This window comes from Oncorhynchus kisutch, linkage group LG15 (assembly GCF_002021735.2).
Source record: "Oncorhynchus kisutch isolate 150728-3 linkage group LG15, Okis_V2, whole genome shotgun sequence".
NCBI lineage: Eukaryota > Metazoa > Chordata > Actinopteri > Salmoniformes > Salmonidae > Oncorhynchus > Oncorhynchus kisutch.
The window spans coordinates 59,796,473-59,815,403 of NC_034188.2; the positions used below are offsets into that span (position 1 = coordinate 59,796,473).

Sequence of the window (18,931 nt, forward strand, 5' to 3'; positions counted from 1 at the left end):
AGTTACCTATTTATTACGTGACAGAATAACTTGCAAGAGAAGTGAAACCTTCAAAATAAGTGAATGATTACGTAATCTTGTTTTATTCTAATATAGTCCATTGGACAAGTCTTTGTAACTCATGGCGGGAGTCAATGTCATATCCAGCAGTCGTGCATTAAATTAGGCAGACACGCTAAAAAACAGAAATGCTTTGTAACTAAATCCCATTCCACCCTTCACAACCCCCTCCCTCTGCCCAACAGTGACCCTGTCCAGCCTCATCTCTACTGGTGCTCCAGATAAAAGGAGAAAACCCAGTGGAATGTCACATCACAGTGCAACACACATTCTCATCCTCGCTCCCCTCTGGACCAAGGCTGCCTCCCAAATAGCACCTTATTTCCTATAAAGTGCACTACTTTTGACCAAGGCCCATAGGGAAGAAGCTGCCATTATATAGGGCATAGGGTGTCATTTGGGATGGAGCCTTCTCAGTGCATTCCATACCCAACTCCCTGCAGAACTCCAGATAGAGAGGGGCATGGAGAAAGGAATTCCCAGGATGAGTGGTAGCAGTGGTGGACAGTGCAGGAGGTGGGGAGAGGGTAGTAAAGCGGTGTTAGGGAGGGGTGGTGGACAGTGCAGGAGGTGGGGAGAGGGTAGTAAAGCGGTGTTAGAGAGGGGTGGTGGACAGTGCAGGAGGTAGGGAGCGGGTAGTAAAGCAGTGTTAGGGAGGGGTGGTGGATAGTGCAGGAGGTAGGGAGAGGGTAGTAAAGCGGTGTTAGGGAAGGGTGGTGGACAGTGCAGGAGGTGGGGAGAGGGTAGTAAAGCGGTGTTAGGGAGGGGTGGTGGACAGTGCAGGAGGTGGGGAGAGGGTAGTAAAGCTGTGTTAGGCAGGGGTGGTGGTGGGGGTTGAGGTCAGGGCCAAATTATGGTGTAGAAATTGGGGGGTACGAATAGTAGACAGAGAGTCCATGGGGTCAATTAAATAAATACAAATTCAAACATTTCCTGCAATTCTAGACAGTTTGACATGACTTATTATGCCTCTCTTTGGTATTTTGAGGGTTATATGGAGGGGCATTTTGAGTACACAGTATTAGTGGAAAGATAATTGGAAGGCCCCCCAGAAAAATGACTAACATGCATTTCAACCCATTTTGCCTTGGGGCAGAGAGAAAAATGTGTAGTTTTGTAATACTATTCTACACATGTTGCCATGAGGCTGAGAGAAAATGTTGCAGTTTTAAAGTAACTGTGTGGCTACCCAATGAGCATGAGCGACCCAATATGCACTGGGTCCATTCTTAGCAAGGTTCCGTCGGCCACATAGTAACGAATGACTTTGTTTTGAAAACTACGTTGCTCTAGGTGGCTATGTCAACTATTATTTTATTTTATTTTATTTATTTTACCTTTATTTAACCAGGTAGGCAAGTTGAGAACAAGTTCTCATTTACAATTGCGACCTGGCCAAGATAAAGCAAAGCAGTTCGACAGATAAAACGACACAGAGTTACACATGGAGTAAAAACAAACATACAGTCAATAATGCAGTATAAACAAGTCTATATACAATGTGAGCAAATGAGGTGAGAAGGGAGGTAAAGGCAAAAAAGGCCATGATGGCAAAGTAAATACAATATAGCAAGTAAAATACTGGAATGGTAGTTTTGCAATGGAAGAATGTGCAAAGTAGAAATAAAAATAATGGGGTGCAAAGGAGCAAAATAAATAAATAAATTAAAATTAAATACAGTTGGGAAAGAGGTAGTTGTTTGGGCTAAATTATAGGTGGTCTATGTACAGGTGCAGTAATCTGTGAGCTGCTCTGACAGTTGGTGCTTAAAGCTAGTGAGGGAGATAAGTGTTTCCAGTTTCAGAGATTTTTGTAGTTCGTTCCAGTCATTGGCAGCAGAGAACTGGAAGGAGAGGCGGCCAAAGAAAGAATTGGTTTTGGGGGTGACTAGAGAGATATACCTGCTGGAGCGTGTGCTACAGGTGGGAGATGCTATGGTGACCAGCGAGCTGAGATAAGGGGGGACTTTACCTAGCAGGGTCTTGTAGATGACATGGAGCCAGTGGGTTTGGCGACGAGTATGAAGCGAGGGCCAGCCAACGAGAGCGTACAGGTCGCAATGGTGGGTAGTATATGGGGCTTTGGTGATAAAACGGATTGCACTGTGATAGACTGCATCCAATTTGTTGAGTAGGGTATTGGAGGCTATTTTGTAAATGACATCGCCAAAGTCGAGGATTGGTAGGATGGTCAGTTTTACAAGGGTATGTTTGGCAGCATGAGTGAAGGATGCTTTGTTGCGAAATAGGAAGCCAATTCTAGATTTAACTTTGGATTGGAGATGTTTGATATGGGTCTGGAAGGAGAGTTTACAGTCTAACCAGACACCTAAGTATTTGTAGTTGTCCACGTATTCTAAGTCAGAGCCGTCCAGAGTAGTGATGTTGGACAGGCGGGTAGGTGCAGGTAGCGATCGGTTGAAGAGCATGCATTTAGTTTTACTTGTATTTAAGAGCAATTGGAGGCCACGGAAGGAGAGTTGTATGGCATTGAAGCTTGCCTGGAGGGTTGTTAACACAGTGTCCAAAGAAGGGCCGGAAGTATACAGAATGATGTCGTCTGCGTAGAGGTGGATCAGGGACTCACCAGCAGCAAGAGCGACCTCATTGATGTATACAGAGAAGAGAGTCGGTCCAAGAATTGAACCCTGTGGCACCCCCATAGAGACTGCCAGAGGTCCGGACAGCAGACCCTCCGATTTGACACACTGAACTCTATCAGAGAAGTAGTTGGTGAACCAGGCGAGGCAATCATTTGAGAAACCAAGAGTGTCGAGTCTGCCGATGAGGATATGGTGATTGACAGAGTCGAAAGCCTTGGCCAGATCAATGAATACGGCTGCACAGTAATGTTTCTTATCGATGGCGGTTAAGATATCGTTTAGGACCTTGAGCGTGGCTGAGGTGCACCCATGACCAGCTCTGAAACCAGATTGCATAGCAGAGAAGGTATGGTGAGATTCGAAATGGTCGGTAATCTGTTTGTTGACTTGGCTTTCGAAGACCTTAGAAAGGCACGGTAGGATAGATATAGGTCTGTAGCAGTTTGGGTGAAGAGTGTCCCCCCCTTTGAAGAGGGGGATGACTGCAGCTGCTTTCCAATCTTTGGGAATCTCAGACGACACGAAAGAGAGGTTGAACAGGCTAGTAATAGGGGTGGAAACAATTTCGGCAGATAATTTTAGAAAGAAATGGTCCAGATTGTCTAGCCCGGCTGATTTGTAGGGGTCCAGATTTTGCAGCTCTTTCAGAACATCAGCTGAATGGATTTGGGAGAAGGAGAAATGGGGAAGGCTTGGGCGAGTTGCTGTTGGGGGTGCAGTGCTGTTGTCCGGGGTAGGAGTAGCCAGGTGGAAAGCATGGCCAGCCGTAGAAAAATGCTTATTGAAATTCTCAATTATGGTGGATTTATCAGTGGTGACAGTGTTTCCTATCTTCAGTGCAGTGGGCAGCTGGGAGGAGGTGTTCTTATTCTCCATGGACTTTACAGTGTCCCAGAACTTTTTTGAGTTAGTGTTGCAGGAAGCAAATTTCTGCTTGAAAAAGCTAGCCTTGGCTTTTCTAACTGCCTGTGTATAATGGTTTCTAGCTTCCCTGAACAGCTGCATATCACGGGGGCTGTTCGATGCTAATGCAGAACGCCATAGGATGTTTTTGTGTTGGTTAAGGGCAGTCAGGTCTGGGGAGAACCAAGGGCTATATCTGTTCCTGGTTCTAAATTTCTTGAATGGGGCATGTTTATTTAAGATGGTTAGGAAGGCATTTAAAAAAAATATCCAGGCATCCTCTACTGACGGGATGAGATCAATATCCTTCCAGGATACCCCGGCCAGGTCGATTAGAAAGGCCTGCTCGCAGAAGTGTTTCAGGGAGCGTTTTACAGTGATGAGTGGAGGTCGTTTGACCGCTGACCCATTACGGATGCAGGCAATGAGGCAGTGATCGCTGAGATCTTGGTTGAAGACAGCAGATGTGTATTTAGAGGGGAAGTTGGTTAGGATGATATCTATGAGGGTGCCCGTGTTTAAGGCTTTGGGGAGGTACCTGGTAGGTTCATTGATAATTTGTGTGAGATTGAGGGCATCAAGTTTAGATTGTAGGATGGCTGGGGTGTTAAGCATGTTCCAGTTTAGGTCGCCTAGCAGCACGAACTCTGAAGATAGATGGGGGGCAATCAGTTCACATATGGTGTCCAGAGCACAGCTGGGGGCAGAGGGTGGTCTATAGCAGGCGGCAACGGTGAGAGACTTGTTTTTAGAGAGGTGGATTTTTAAAAGTAGAAGTTCAAATTGTTTGGGTACAGACCTGGATAGTAGGACAGAACTCTGCAGGCTATCTTTGCAGTAGATTGCAACACCGCCCCCTTTGGCAGTTCTATCTTGTCTGAAAATGTTGTAGTTTGGAATTAAAATGTCTGAATTTTTGGTGGTCTTCCTAAGCCAGGATTCAGACACAGCTAGAACATCCGGGTTGGCAGAGTGTGCTAAAGCAGTGAATAGAACAAACTTAGGGAGGAGGCTTCTAATGTTAACATGCATGAAACCAAGGCTATTACGGTTACAGAAGTCGTCAAAAGAGAGCGCCTGGGGAATAGGAGTGGAGCTAGGCACTGCAGGGCCTGGATTCACCTCTACATCGCCAGAGGAACATAGGAGGAGTAGAATAAGGGTACGGCTAAAAGCTATGAGAATTGGTCGTCTAGAACGTCTGGAACATAGAGTAAAAGGAGGTTTCTGGGGGCGATAAAATAGCATCAAGGTATAATGTACAGACAAATGTATGGTAGGATGTGAATACAGTGGAGGTAAACCTAGGTATTGAGTGATGAAGAGAGAGATATTGTCTCTAGAAACATCGTTGAAACCAGGAGATGTCATTGCATGTGTGGGTGGTGGAACTAATAGGTTGGATAAGGTATAGTGAGCAGGACTAGAGGCTCTACAGTGAAATAAGCCAATAAACACTAACCAGAACAGCAATGGACAAGACATATTGACATTAAGGAGAGGCATGCTTAGTCGAGTGATCAGAAGGGTCCGGTGAGTGGAGAGGTTGGTTGGTGATTTAGACAGCTAGCCAGGGCATCGGTAGCAAGCTAGCATAGGATGGAGGTCTGTTGTTAGCCACCTCTTGCGTTCCGTCAGTAGATTAGTGGGGTTCCGTGTGGTAGAGGGGATTAATCCAAATCACACAACAACAACAAAAATAAAAACAATAGATATAGTTATAGAGGCCCAAGAAGAAAACATAATAATAATAATTTAAAATGTAAAATAAAAAAAAAACAAAAAAAAAATATTAAATAAATAATGACAAAAAAAACAAGGAAAAAAGATAAAAAATAAATATTAAAAAGGATTAAATAAGATAAAAATGAAAAAAAGATAAAAAAATAAAAACCAAAGAAATAAAATGATAGAAACATAAATACATTTAAAAAAATAAAAATCAATTGTTTAGTTAGCCCGTGCTCATTGGGTAGCCACGACTGGCCAGTGAAAATCTTACTTTTAAAAGTTCCTATTCTGTTAACTCATCCTCTAGTCGTATTTGTGGCCAAAGCATACATTTGAGAAAAACCACTGTGAGTGTGTGTGTGTGTTTCTGGCTGGGGTATAGCCAATAGAGGTTCTAGTGGTATTGAAGTGAACACTGCAGGGTGAAGGACATGCCACTGTCAGTTTTATGCTCCTGGGGCTGATGTGTGAGCATGTGCATGTTCTTGTATTCTGTGCTCCATTGTGTGTGTGTGCATGCAAATCCTCACTGTTCAAACGCACACATATGAAAGAGCAAAAGCGGTGTAAGGACCAACCAAATTCTTGCACCTCACCTATCTACATTCCTTGACATTTGGATAGAAGCAATATTAGCTCACCTTCGGGAAGGGGCAGCAGTGTGATGGCCGTACTGAGACGGCCACTGCCCAGACTGACCAGATGGGGGCGCTCTGCCTGGACCTTCAGCGCCTTGCCACTCTCAAACAGATCCAGTGGCGTGCTCTACGAACAGAAAGGTCACTGAGTCAATTATCATTGTAATTTGGCCTCATATGGCAGTATAAGTTAATGATTGGAAGCAGACTTAATATCATCAAATGTTTTGGAAAAGCTAAATGGGGTAGAGAATAGAGACAACTACCCTCAAGCTACAGTTGGCCTTTTGACGAACCATTAATGCATCCCAAATGGATGGATGCTCCCTTTCACTGCAAAAGATAGTCACACAAAAATGTTCACTATCCAGACAAACAGCCAGTACATAACATGATATTATATGACCGTGTTGGCTATTCAGAATCATCCCTTTCATTCCTTCTCAATTCATGAGAACAATATGTTTTAGTGCTGTTTTAGCAGCTACACTGGATCACAGGCCTACATTACGGTTCATTTCATAGCCCAGGGACATCCAGCCTGTATGAATGTCTTCTCTGTGTGGTGGCATTGCTCTAGCTGACTGCTGGTGCTGTTTACATATCGCTTTATACAGAGAGAGTGTGAGCTGTGAGGGAGCCTAGTTATGCCCGCAGAGCAAAAACACCAGCATGCGGCTTTGGGAGAAGGAAATGTTGTCATGGTAACAGCACTCGCTGGAAACCACTGAAGCGCTGCAATTAAGAGACATTACCTCCTGGAAGACATACATGAGCTAAGCTGTGAAGAACCTCTTTGTCATCATCAGCATAGCATCTCTCTGAATGTATTGCACATGTGGGGTTTGCATTACATTTTTAGTCAAAATTAATTAATTTGATGCCAAGGCTACTCTAACATTGTACTGTAGAAGACTAGAGGGAGTAAAATGGTTGAACCCAATGATCATTAGCCCAATGTATGGCATGCTACTTTGAGTCTGTTGTATAGCCTTGATGATAATCTTTCTCGTTCACCTGTTACAATCAACCCATCTGCACACCAAGCAGCGTTACGACAGACCATGAAGTCAGCCTCTCCTTTGGGTGGCAACCCATGGCTGTCCAAATAGGATGATCTACTTTCAATTAGATCGATCTGTTAAAGCTGGGCCCAGGAGAAGAGAATTGGGGAGATAGATGATAATAGCTTTAAGGCAAAAGCCAGCTAGCAGTAGTGACTAGATGTAGTAGATGAGGGCCCATGAGTGCTTTGAGGAATAGTGCAATTACATTTTGGACTAGTAATAGGCCTAATCACATGCCACCATTTTGTAGCAGGTAGTGGTGATGAAATGTTGAAACGCCACAGGGTCTCTTTGTCATCAGGATGGTGTTCAGTCGGGACAAAACGTTTTACCGTTGGCAATTTGTTTTGCTACAGTGTGCCCTACTGAACACAACCCCAATAAACCTTACTAAGACCTCTCTGAAGAGCATCCAAGTGTTTCCTGCTTGATAGGGCAAAGGCCTACTGTAACAAGTTCAGTCTCTTCTATCAGCCTCTCTTTGATATTTTACACTTTGATCTTATGCTGGTTTAATCATTGTCTCTCTCCTGCATGTCAGAATAGGCTACTGTGTTAGTGGTAACCAGCTGCAGTCCTGTGTGCTACTGCTCCCCAGTGGCACTCCAGTCTCTCTCTCTCTCTCTCTCTCTCTCTCTCTCTCTCTCTCTCTCTCTCTCTCTCTCTCTCTCTCTCTCTCTCTCTCTCTCTCTCTCTCTCTCAAATATCATATAGATTAGCTAACCATTATTTAAGAGCTCCTGAATATAAATGGTACTGACACCCACAATGAGTACTGGCACCTACATGTATTTCAGTCCAAGTCAAGCACTGCCTGGAGTGCCAGATGGATATTTTAACTTGTATTTGAACCCAGGAGTCAGCAACACAGAGCCACACTAACAACAGGTGGGTACAGAGGCAGCTTGTTGTTACAGACCCATTTCTCTCTTATCTAGTTAGTCTTCAGGGAGCCTTGACATGCCACATCAGTGGACACAGTTATCCAGAGGAGAAAATGCAGCGGGTATGGTTTGACATTGGAAAAATAAAACCAAATTACATAGTACGATGACAGCCAGGATCTCGTTTTGTTTCCAACGTCACTTGCCAAGTTTTTAGTATCGCTCACACAATGGCCTCACAGACCAAGTGCCCCTCCCCATTATGAGAACACTCATCACAGAGTGGTAGTGAAGGGCAGGTTCACAAAGAGCGCATCAGCAGTAAGGAAGGAGGAAATGAAGACAGCTCGTTCAGCTCTTTGGGGAGGAGCTCTTGGTTGGCGCGACAGTTTGATTGTGTGTGCTGTGCTGCAGAAGTTTGGTTTATTTTCAGCGTGTGTAGTTTATAAAGTTTTTTTTTAAATGCATTTCCCATTGAAGTTCATTAGAGCTGTACTATTATTGCACTGCCAGAAGTATTTGGCCTGACATTTTAGTTAAAAGTGAGGTTGCTTGTAAGTTGTGTATTGTTATTTGAACTGTATTGAGGTGGGGTGTACTAATGACATGCGGCCGAGAAGATTGTGGACATTTTAGTTAAAAGGGAGGTTGCTTGCAAGTTGTGTATTGTTATGTGAACTGTATTGAGGTGTACTAATGACATGTGGCCGAGAAGATTGTGGACATTTTTAAGGCCTTTGTTGTGTCTATGAACACCCCCCACATTCAAACCCTCTGCACTCCTCCACTGGAAGATAATACAGATTATTGCAAATCCTCTGTTGATGACTGGGTTCTTTCTTGTATGAAGTTGCTGTTCAATTGCTCTGCCATTATTATTATTATTATTAGTAGTAGTATTATTGTATGAGGGATTCTTGTTGGGGTTACCCCTGTGCTGTGATGTGGGTTTTATATGGTGTGTATTCTCTTTTCTCTCCACTGGCTATCTGGTAAACAGGCTACACTCTAGGCAGTCTCGTCTGCTGATGTGTGTGGGTCTGGTAGTGGTACTCTGTCTATTCTACTCTTTTCCTTTCGGCATGGTTAATACCTGCCTGGCGCCCGAACAAAATCTTTCTTTACCCCTCTCTAATAAATACCGCTACAATACACACAAACTAGCAACGTTGCAGTTCTTGACACAAACCGGTATGCATGGCACCGACTACCATACCACGTTACAAGGCACTTCAGTCTTTTGTCTTGCCCATTCACCCTCTAAATGGCGCACACACACAATCCACTTCTCAATTGTCTCAACGCGGTCTCCTCACCTCCCTTGATTGAAGTGGATTTAACAAGTGACATCAATTAGATATCATAGCTTTCACCTGGTCAGTCTATGTCATGGAAAGGGCAGGTGTTCTTAATGTTTTGTATACTCAGTATATATATATATATATATATATACACACACACACACACACACACACACACCTCACCTGTAACACCTTATGGGTCTGCCATCCGCGTTCAGGCAAGTTCCTGTTCAGACTGTCCATATCCACTGCGTTGTCGATCATGCCCTCTGACACATGAAGATCCTATGGAACAAAACATGACACACCTGTGAGAGGATCATCTAAGAAAGGAGACTAACAGCGATGAAAGGATTCAAAGGGCTTCTGCCGTTACTGACTCCTGCTGTTTACAAAAGGCAACATGAACACTTAATCTACTCTTTGTGTCTCTGTCTTCAGTCAAGTCTCGTCTTATGTGGCGTTTATACTGTACATGCACGGTTCTATACATTGCAAGTGAAAGACAAGGGTCCAGAATGTTTAACCAGGCATGGCCAATGGGACTGTGAAAAGTCAGACCTTACAAGTTACCAATGAGTACGCTTAGAGAAAGACAGACACTGCTGATTGGGATTCCTCCTTCAGCCCCTCTCAGCCAGGATGAGTCAGTAATGTGATTCGGCGGCAGGGTAGCGGCAGGGTAGCCTAGTGGTTAGAGCGTTGGACTAGTAACCGGAAGGTTGTGAGTTCAAACCCCTGAGCTGACAAGGTACAAATCTGTCGTTCTGCCCCTGAACAGGCAGTTAACCCACTGTTCCCAGGCCATCATTGAAAATAAGAATGTGTTCTTAACTGACTTGCCTGGTTAAATAAAGGTAAAATAAAAAATAAAAATTAAAATTAAAAGATGAGAACACACACCACACACAGGGAGACAGACAACGTTTACGCACCAATAATGCTGATGTCCCCTGTTATAGAACTCAGCCAACACACACATACAGTACCAGTCAAAGGTTTGGACACACCTACTTATTCCAGGGTGTTTCTTTATTGTTACTACTTTCTACATTGTAGAATACTAGTGAAGAGATCAAAACTATGAAATAATACATATGGAATCACGTAGTAACCAAAAAAGTTTTGAACAAATTGTACTTGAGATTCTTCAAAGTAGCCACCCTTTGCTTTGATGACAGCTTTGCACACTCTTGGCATTATCTCAACCAGCTTCATGAGGTAGTCACCTGGAGTGCATTTCAATTAACAGGTGTGCCTTTGTGGATTGTCTTACTGCGTTTGAGCCAATCAGTTGTCTTGTGACAAGGGTAGGGGTAGCACACAGAAGATAGTCATATTTGGTAAAATACCAAGTCCATTTTATGGCAAGAACAGCTGAAATAAGCAAAGAGAAATGACAGGCCATCATTACTACAAGACATGAAGGTCAGTCAATCCGGAAAATTTTAAGAACTTTTAAAGTTTCTTCAAGTGCAGTCGCAAATACCATCAAGTGTTATGACGAAACTGGCTCTCATGAGGAACAGGAACGCAAGACCCAGAGTTACCTCTGCTGCAGAGGATAAGTTCATAAGAGTTAACTGCAGCTCAGATTGCAGCCCAAATAAATGCTTCACCGAGTTCAAGTAAGACACATCTCAACATCAACTGTTCAGAGGAGACTGCGTGAATCAGGCCTTCATGGTCAAATTGCTGCAACGAAACCGCTACTAAGGTCACCAATAATAAGAGGAGACTTGCTTGTGCCAAGAAACACGAGCAATGGACATTAGAACGGTGGAAATTTGTCCTTTGGTCTGAGTCCAAATTTGAGATTATTGGTTCCAACTGCCGTGTCTTTGTGAGACACAGAGTAGTTGAACAGATCTCCGCATGTGTGGTTCACACCGTGAAGCATGGCGGTGTGATGGTGTGGGGGTGCTTTGCTGGTGACACTATCTGTAATTTATTTAGAATTCAAGGCACACTTAACCAGCATGGCTACCACAGCATTCTGCAGCGAAACGCCATCCCATCTAGTTTGCACTTAGTGGGACTATTATTTGTTTTTCAACAGGACAATGACCCAACACACCTCCAGGCTGTGTAAGGGCTATTTGACCAAGAAGGAGAGTGATGGAGCGCTGCATCAGATGACCTGGTCTCCACAATCATCCAATCTCAACCCAATTGAGATGGTTTGGGATGAGTTGGAACACAGTATGAAGGAAAATTAGCCAACTAGTGCTCAGGATATGTGGGAACTCCTTCAAGACAGATGGAAGAGCATTCTAGGTGAAGCTGGTTGAGAGAATATCAAGAGTGTGCAAAGGGTGGCTTCTTTGAGGAATCAAAAATATATTTTGAATTTTTTTAAACACTTTTTTGGTTACTACATGATATGTAGTATATTAAGAAAATGTAAAAAATAAAGAAAAACCCTTGAATGACTGGTACTGTACGTACAAACACACAAACACCCACACAAACATACGTGGGCACACGTTCACACACACACACACACACACACACACACACACACACACACACACACACACACACACACACACACACAGGGTGATCTCCCCTGAGACCTGACACATCCAGAGGAATGCATAGCAGCCGCCTTGCATCTGTCTGTCTGTCTGTCTGTCTGTCTGTCTGTCTGTCTGTCTGTCTGTCTGTCTGTCTGTCTGTCTGTCTGTCTGTCTGTCTGTCTGTCTGTCTGTCTGTCTGTCTGTGTCTGTCTGCACTCCCATCAGTCTCTACTACATCCACCCCTCTCTTCCACTCCCCTTATCCCACAAATTCTTTCTCTCTTATTCAATGCTTTTTGGCTTGTCCACAGAGTCGGCCCACAACAGATTGCTATACATACTTTTTCATGTCTATATTTGTAGACGTGTTATAATTGACCAGATTTGAGAGTGAGTGTATGTGAGACTAAGAAAACACGTATGCATCCATTATCTTTAAAATTAGAGGCTTGTGGGCAAATTTAGTTGAGAAAACCACAAGCAATGTTAACCAACCCATATTTATAGTCATCTTTGTACATTTAAGTGTCTTGGGTGGAAGTCTTCTCAGAGTAATTAGCATCCCTAAAATGTTGTGCAGGGTTGGAAAATGTGTTTCTGATGCATCCCGATATACAACATAGATTCAAATGTTCTTTATCATTAAGTTTATCCTGTTGTCATGATAGAACTCAGCCAAGAAATTAGCTAAAATATCTGATCTATCTATAGAAATGACAACAGGGAAAGGGAAAGTGGGATACCTAGTCAGTTATCCAGCTGAATGTTCAACTGAAATGTGTCTTCCGCATTTAACCCAACCCATCTGAATCAGAGAGGTGCGGGGGGCTGCCTTAATCGACCTCCATGTCTTCGCCCAGGGTCAAACATTAAAAAAACACTATGATCAGAACAAAACGCTTCAATCTACGTAAGTTATATTTCACATGACCATATATACTAAGAAACTACTATATGTGAGACACCCAGTAACCTCATGATATAGCCATCACGTCCCTTGTCATATCTCACAGTGTAGTTGTAGGGCGATCCAATAATTACCTTTCGCCAGTTGTCCAGCAAATACACGTCCTCCATTTGCGAAATTATTCTAGCTCTCAACTACCGAGTGAGCGAATTAGAGCTTCCTTCAAAGCTGCTACAGTATCTACTACCTGCCAGCAGCTCTACCTACTGGTGTATCGTCTACCTCAACAATCACCGCTGATTCGCTACCTGCTCCCATTTACAACACGAACCTGTCTGTGCTTGCTACACTGAACTAAGCCCGCATTCCTGCCTGGCAGCCACAAGCCCTGATAACAGATGGAGATAGGAATGTATAAAGGACAGAGAAAAATAGGGAAGGGAAAAGTGAGAGAGGAAGAGAGGTGAGGGGTAGAAGTAGCCTTTAGAGTGAGTTGACCATGAAGCAGAAACAGTGTATATTAACACTATTAGAGAAATACAAACATGCAACAACTCAGAGAGAATAACTAGGCAATGTAGGTCAACTGGAGAGCTGTACAGAACATACAATAGGCCGCTGTCTAATCCAATATATCTCTGTGATCTAGTCTGGTTTGATCTGATTCCAGCCCCTATTCTCAGCCAGTTCCCACCACATGCCATCACATTCATCAAAGCCTCATCTCTCTCTCGCTCTCTGTCCAAATACTGTTGACAGCCTTTTCTCTATCGATGCGCTCTAAAGAACCAGCCCACTGCTAACTACATGCACACAGATTAAAGGAGCAACAATGCAAAGAATGGCGGCCTGGAGTCATGCATGGATCTTTCCCTCACACATTAAGGAATATTTGTTGATGGGGATATGAGTTGGAGAGCAGAAATGTTGGAGGGAAGGAGGGAGCTTGTGGCATGCTGAAGGCAATACTATTGCAGTATGGGCAATAGTCCCATGACTGTCCCGTGAGTCAAACGAATCAATCACTCAGACACGTTGATGACAATCTGGGAGAAGTGTGGAAAATTGGTGAATTTGGGAATTTCTTCCCTATTTTCGTCCCCTAGTCAAGACAGGGAAACTCCTAAACAGCAGTGGTAGTGTAGAACTGAACGTCCTCGACTTAACAACAAGATATGACCTCCTTAGACATCATGTCATGTCATGTCAAAAATCCTTTTTAGGCCTTTATACTGCATGGAGGAGGAGATTCCTGTGTCAGGGGTGGGTGTCAGAAAGAGCTACATGAAATGATGCCTTCATTTAACCACAGGGTTAACAGTTGGATATATAGTAACGCCTCCGCTCAAACTACGCTCTGGAATATCCTCTCCCTACCATCCAAACACAGCATTTGCAGGTTTTATCATGCATATGAATGCACGTGGGACAACATTCTCCACAGATTCTCTACCCATGGGCATGAATTTCAAATGAAGAGATGCTTTGTGAGCTTCCAAAATGCTGATGTATCTGAAATAAATAGCTATTAGAATATAAATGAATAGTCTCGTATGGTGTCCTGTAGTTCCAGGGTAATGATTGGCTTCCTGTTCCTTCCTACCCAGAAGATTACTCAACACTGGCATTAGAACTGAGGTGGGAGAGAGAGAGAGAGGGAGAGGATGGTATTTTCAATGGCTGGTTTATCTTCCTCTGCCAGCTCTGAGCCCTGCCTCCTCCACCTTGTTCTAATCGTCTCTCTCTTTATTTGGTGACACCAAATAAACTGCCTCACTCCTTTTCTTTCCCCACCCCACACGTGCACACACACACACACACACACATGCACGCACGCACACACACACACACACACACGCACGCACGCACGCAAACACACACACACACACGCACGCAAACACACACACACGCGCACGCACGCACACACAGACACACACACACGCACGTACGCAAACACACACACACACGCATGCACGCAAACACACACACACACACACACACACACACACACACACACGGGTGTTACTCTAACTGTAAGAGAGACATGAGAAGAGCCTGATCGCAAAGGGGAGGAAATCAAATAAGCCAATGAGGATATTGTTGATAATGTAATGTTACATTTACTGGTGAATAAACAATCTATAATTTCAGTTACAAATGCCATATCTGCTCACATGACTGTTTTATCCTCATCCTTTTAGTTTTTGTTCTCGTAATAAAATATTCACTGTCTCTATAATCTGTAAGCAATCTCTCCCTGAGGCCTGATGTGTTTCTCACCCGGAGATGTTTCACTCTGAGAAAACATCTCGGAAATCATCTGTTCTAATATTCACACTAGCATACTACCTAGAATGAAGCAATCAATTATTAGGCTGGCATGGACATTGACACTAAATGGCCTTGTTACAATATCAAAACTAGCTTACCTTCTAGAATGAAGCAATGTATTGGGCACATATTGTAGCTAAGTGGTATGTTAGTATGGACACTGGAACGCCAACATGTCAGGGGACAGGTTAGAGAGGGGAGGACAGTAGTTCTAGTAGTAGGCACCATGTACAGCCTACTATAGGAAACCAAGTGGCTGCACATAAATACTTGGCATGTCAAAGAACATATGATTATGGCAACAATTTTACTCTGCAATGTTCCTTAGCTATTCACAACTGGATGTGGCTGGAGCCAAATAGCACCTTCTGTTTTTAGGGCCACAGAAATATAGCAAACAACTGTGGGAAGAGGTCCAGCATGCATCTTTTAGGCAGTCTTTACCAGATACCGTAAATCAGATTATAGAAAGATTCATGCAATATGCACAATATGGGAATATTGCTACAAGAATACAAAGCAACAAAGCAACAGTAAACATGTCGTCCCCCACACATGATGTTGCGCCCCCCTTGGGCCAATCAGTGTAATTTTGTAAATGACGGATCTCTATGGCAACGAATATCCTTGACAGATTTATATGCATTTATGTACCAGACCACGAACATGTGAATTTATATTGGTCAGTAACGGCCATTTTGTTTTAGTTACTAGTCTGGAAAGTATTGCGTTGAGAAACCTTTGTCCAGAGATGCCACATATCAAGTTTTGTGCAGATTGATCATTCGGTGCCAAAGGAGTGTTTTTCACAAAATCAAAATGGCAGAAAATGCATCATGACCTTATGGGTCCCTGAAACAAATTATTTCCTTGTGAGGAGAGAAATCTATGTGCTGAATTTCATGACTTTAGGTCAAACGGAGGGAGGGGAATGACCTTTCGCATTTTCTATCACGTGTTATAGCGCCACCATCTGGCCAATCAGTACAATTTTGTAAACGCCAGCTCTCTATGGTAAGACACATCATTCACCCAAGTTTAGTCCAAATCAGGCCAGTGCTGTCAAAGATATCGTGTGTGACAAACAATGTATGTACTAACGGACGGAGACAGAGCCACAGGCCCCTCCCCGATTTCATTGTGGGGGACAATCATACTACTTTATGTGATCGAACCAAGTGATATATTGAGGGTTACCACAGCCATTGCATCACAAGAAAGCACACAACCTACTGAAACAAAGTGGTATTAGAAGTCTAGGAGTTGGGACCAAACCTGTTGCCACTGAAAACATATACAACACAAAGAACTTCCATGGTTACTACATAAGTCCTGCTGCACGTTGTTGTCTAACTTGGTCTGGTTTTCACTCGGTGGACTAGTAAACTACTGGTAAATTCCTAATAACACACAACATAAAGCATTTTCAAACAACATTAGAACCACATTGAGGGGTTAATTTAAAATCTGTCTGAAGAAAGAGTAATAAATTAAGAGTTTATGGTTATTTTGCTTACTGCCGTTTGCTAGAGCAAAATGTCACACTTTGTTGCATGGAATGCAAAACAGTTCAAAAAGTAGGTTTAGCTCAAAACAAGAACTCAATTTATGAGATGGAAGGAGAGGCAATTTAAAATGTGGTATTGCGAAAGTGCCCTTCTGTGGCAACACCCTTCCATGGTCTATCACCCAAACAAAGTTTATATTTTCTCCGGCTGAGAATACAGTACACCATACAGTCGTGGCCAAAAGTTTTGAGAATGACACAAATATACATTTTCAAAGTCTGCTGCCTCAGTTTGTATGATGGCAATTTGCATATACACCAGAATGTTATGAAGAGTGATCAGATGAATTGCAATTAATTGCAAAGTTCCTCTTTGCCATACAAATTAAATGAATCCCCAAAAAACATTTCCACTGCATTTCAGCCCTGCCACAAAAGGACCAGCTGACATCATGTCAGTGATTCTCTCGTTAACACAGGTGTGAGTGTTGACGAGGACAGGGCTGGAGATCACTCTGTCAGGCTGATTGAGTTCGAATAACAGACTGGAAGCTTCAAAAGGAGGGTGGTGCTTGGGATCATTGTTCTTCCTCTGTCAGCCATGGTTACCTGCAAGGAAACACGTGCCGTCATCATTGCTTTGCACAAAAAGGGCTTCACAGGCAAGGATATTGCTGCCAGTAAGATTGCACCTAAATCAACCATTTATCGGATCATCAAGAACTTCAAGGAGAGCGGTTCAATTGTTATGAAGAAGGCTTCAGGGCGCCCAAGAAAGTCCGGCAAGCGCCAGGACTGTCTCCTAAAGTTGATTCAGCTGTGGGATCGGGGCACCACTAGTACAGAGCTTGCTCAGGAATGGCAGCAGGCAGGTGTGAGTGCATCTGCACACACAGTGAGGCAAAGACTTTTGGAGGATGGCCTGGTGTCAAGAAGGGCAGCAAAGCCACTTCTCTCCGGGAAAAACATCAGGGACAGACTGATATTCTGCAAAAGGTACAGGGATTGGACTGCTGAGGACTGGGGTAGAGTCATTTTCTCTGATGAATCCCCTTTCCGATTGTTTGGGGCGTCCGGAAAAAAGCTTGTCCGGAGAAGACAAGGTGAGCGCTACCATCAGCCCTGTGTCATACCAACAGTAAAGCATACTGAGACCATTCATGTGTGGGGTTGCTTCTCAGCCAAGGGAGTGGGCTCACTCACAATTTTGCCTAAGAACACAGCCATGAATAAAGAATGGTACCAACACATCCTCCGAAAGCAACTTCTCCCAACCATCCAGGAACAGTTTGGTGATGAACAATGCCTTTTCCAGCATGATGGAACACCTTGCCATAAGGCAAAAGTGATAACTAAGTGGCTCGGGGAACAAAACATTGATATTTTGGGTCCATGGCCAGGAAACTCCCCAGACCTTAATCCCATTGAGAACTTGTGGTCAATCCTCAAGAGGCGGGTGGACAAACAAAACCCCACAAATTCTGACAAACTCCAAGCATTGATTATGCAAGAATGGGCTGCCATCAGTCAGGATTTGGCCCAGAAGTTAATTGACAGCATGCCAGGGCGGATTGCAGAGAGCTTGAAGAAGAAGGGTCAACACTGCAAATATTGAATCTTTGCATCAACTTGATGTAATTGTCAATAAAAGCCTTTGATACTTTAAGAAATGCTTGTAATTATACTTCAGTTTTCCATAGTAACATCGAACAAAAGTATCTAAAGACATTGAAGCAGGAAACTTTGTGAAAATGTATATTTGTGTCATTCTCAAAACATTTGGCCACAACTGTACACATACAACTGTACACATACAGGTAACTGCCAAAATAAAGGAAACACCAACAAAAAGTGTCTTATTAGTGCATTAGGCCACCACGAGCCGCCAGAACAGCTTCAAGGCGCCTTGGCATTGATTCTACAAGTGTCTGGAACCCTATTGGAGGGATGCAACACCATTTTTCCTTGAGAAATTCCATCATTTGGCGTTTTGCACCTCTCAACTGCTCCATAATCCCCCATAAGTGTTCAATTTGGTTGAGCTCTAGTGACTGACACACACACACACACACACACACACACACACACACACACACACACACACACACACACACACACACACACACACACACACACACACACACACACACCTTAAACCCCCTATGCTCATTTGAGTCACCTCTTTCAAAGTCACTGAGATGTCTTGTTCTAGCCATGGTACACAAAATAATAGAAAACATTATTTTCATACATGACCTTAAGAATGAAAGGATGTTAATTGCTTAATTAACTCAAGAACCATACATTTACTCAAGTGTTTCCTTTATTTTGGCAGTTACCTGTACATTAAATGCCATGAGTATAGCTCTACAACTCACAAAACCAACTTTAATTTCGAAGTTTATTTATTTATCAATTATTTCTTAGGTATTTCTAAGAAGACCAATTGCAGGATGGAAGATTCCACCCAAAAACTCTAT

The 18,931-nt window shown here is 43.3% G+C and overlaps 1 protein-coding gene across 3 annotated transcripts in view; it reads right to left on the minus strand.

Annotated features, from left to right (window-relative positions):
• LOC109905611 (pleckstrin homology-like domain family B member 1) overlaps window positions 1-12,890 on the minus strand; it is an 84,955-nt gene extending 72,065 nt beyond the window's left edge. Inside the window, exons 1-3 of one of the 3 annotated variants that reach the window (XM_031790675.1) lie at window positions 12,748-12,890; window positions 9,371-9,472; window positions 5,939-6,062 (exon numbers count right to left, since the gene is read on the minus strand). In XM_031790675.1, the coding sequence (XP_031646535.1) occupies window positions 5,939-6,062; window positions 9,371-9,472; window positions 12,748-12,783 (262 nt within the window). In that variant the 5' untranslated portion in view covers window positions 12,784-12,890. The remainder of the gene's footprint in view (window positions 1-5,938; window positions 6,063-9,370; window positions 9,473-12,747) is intronic. The other 2 variants (XM_031790676.1, XM_031790677.1) reach the window with 2 other exon arrangements.
• Window positions 12,891-18,931: the final 6,041 nt, after the last annotated feature.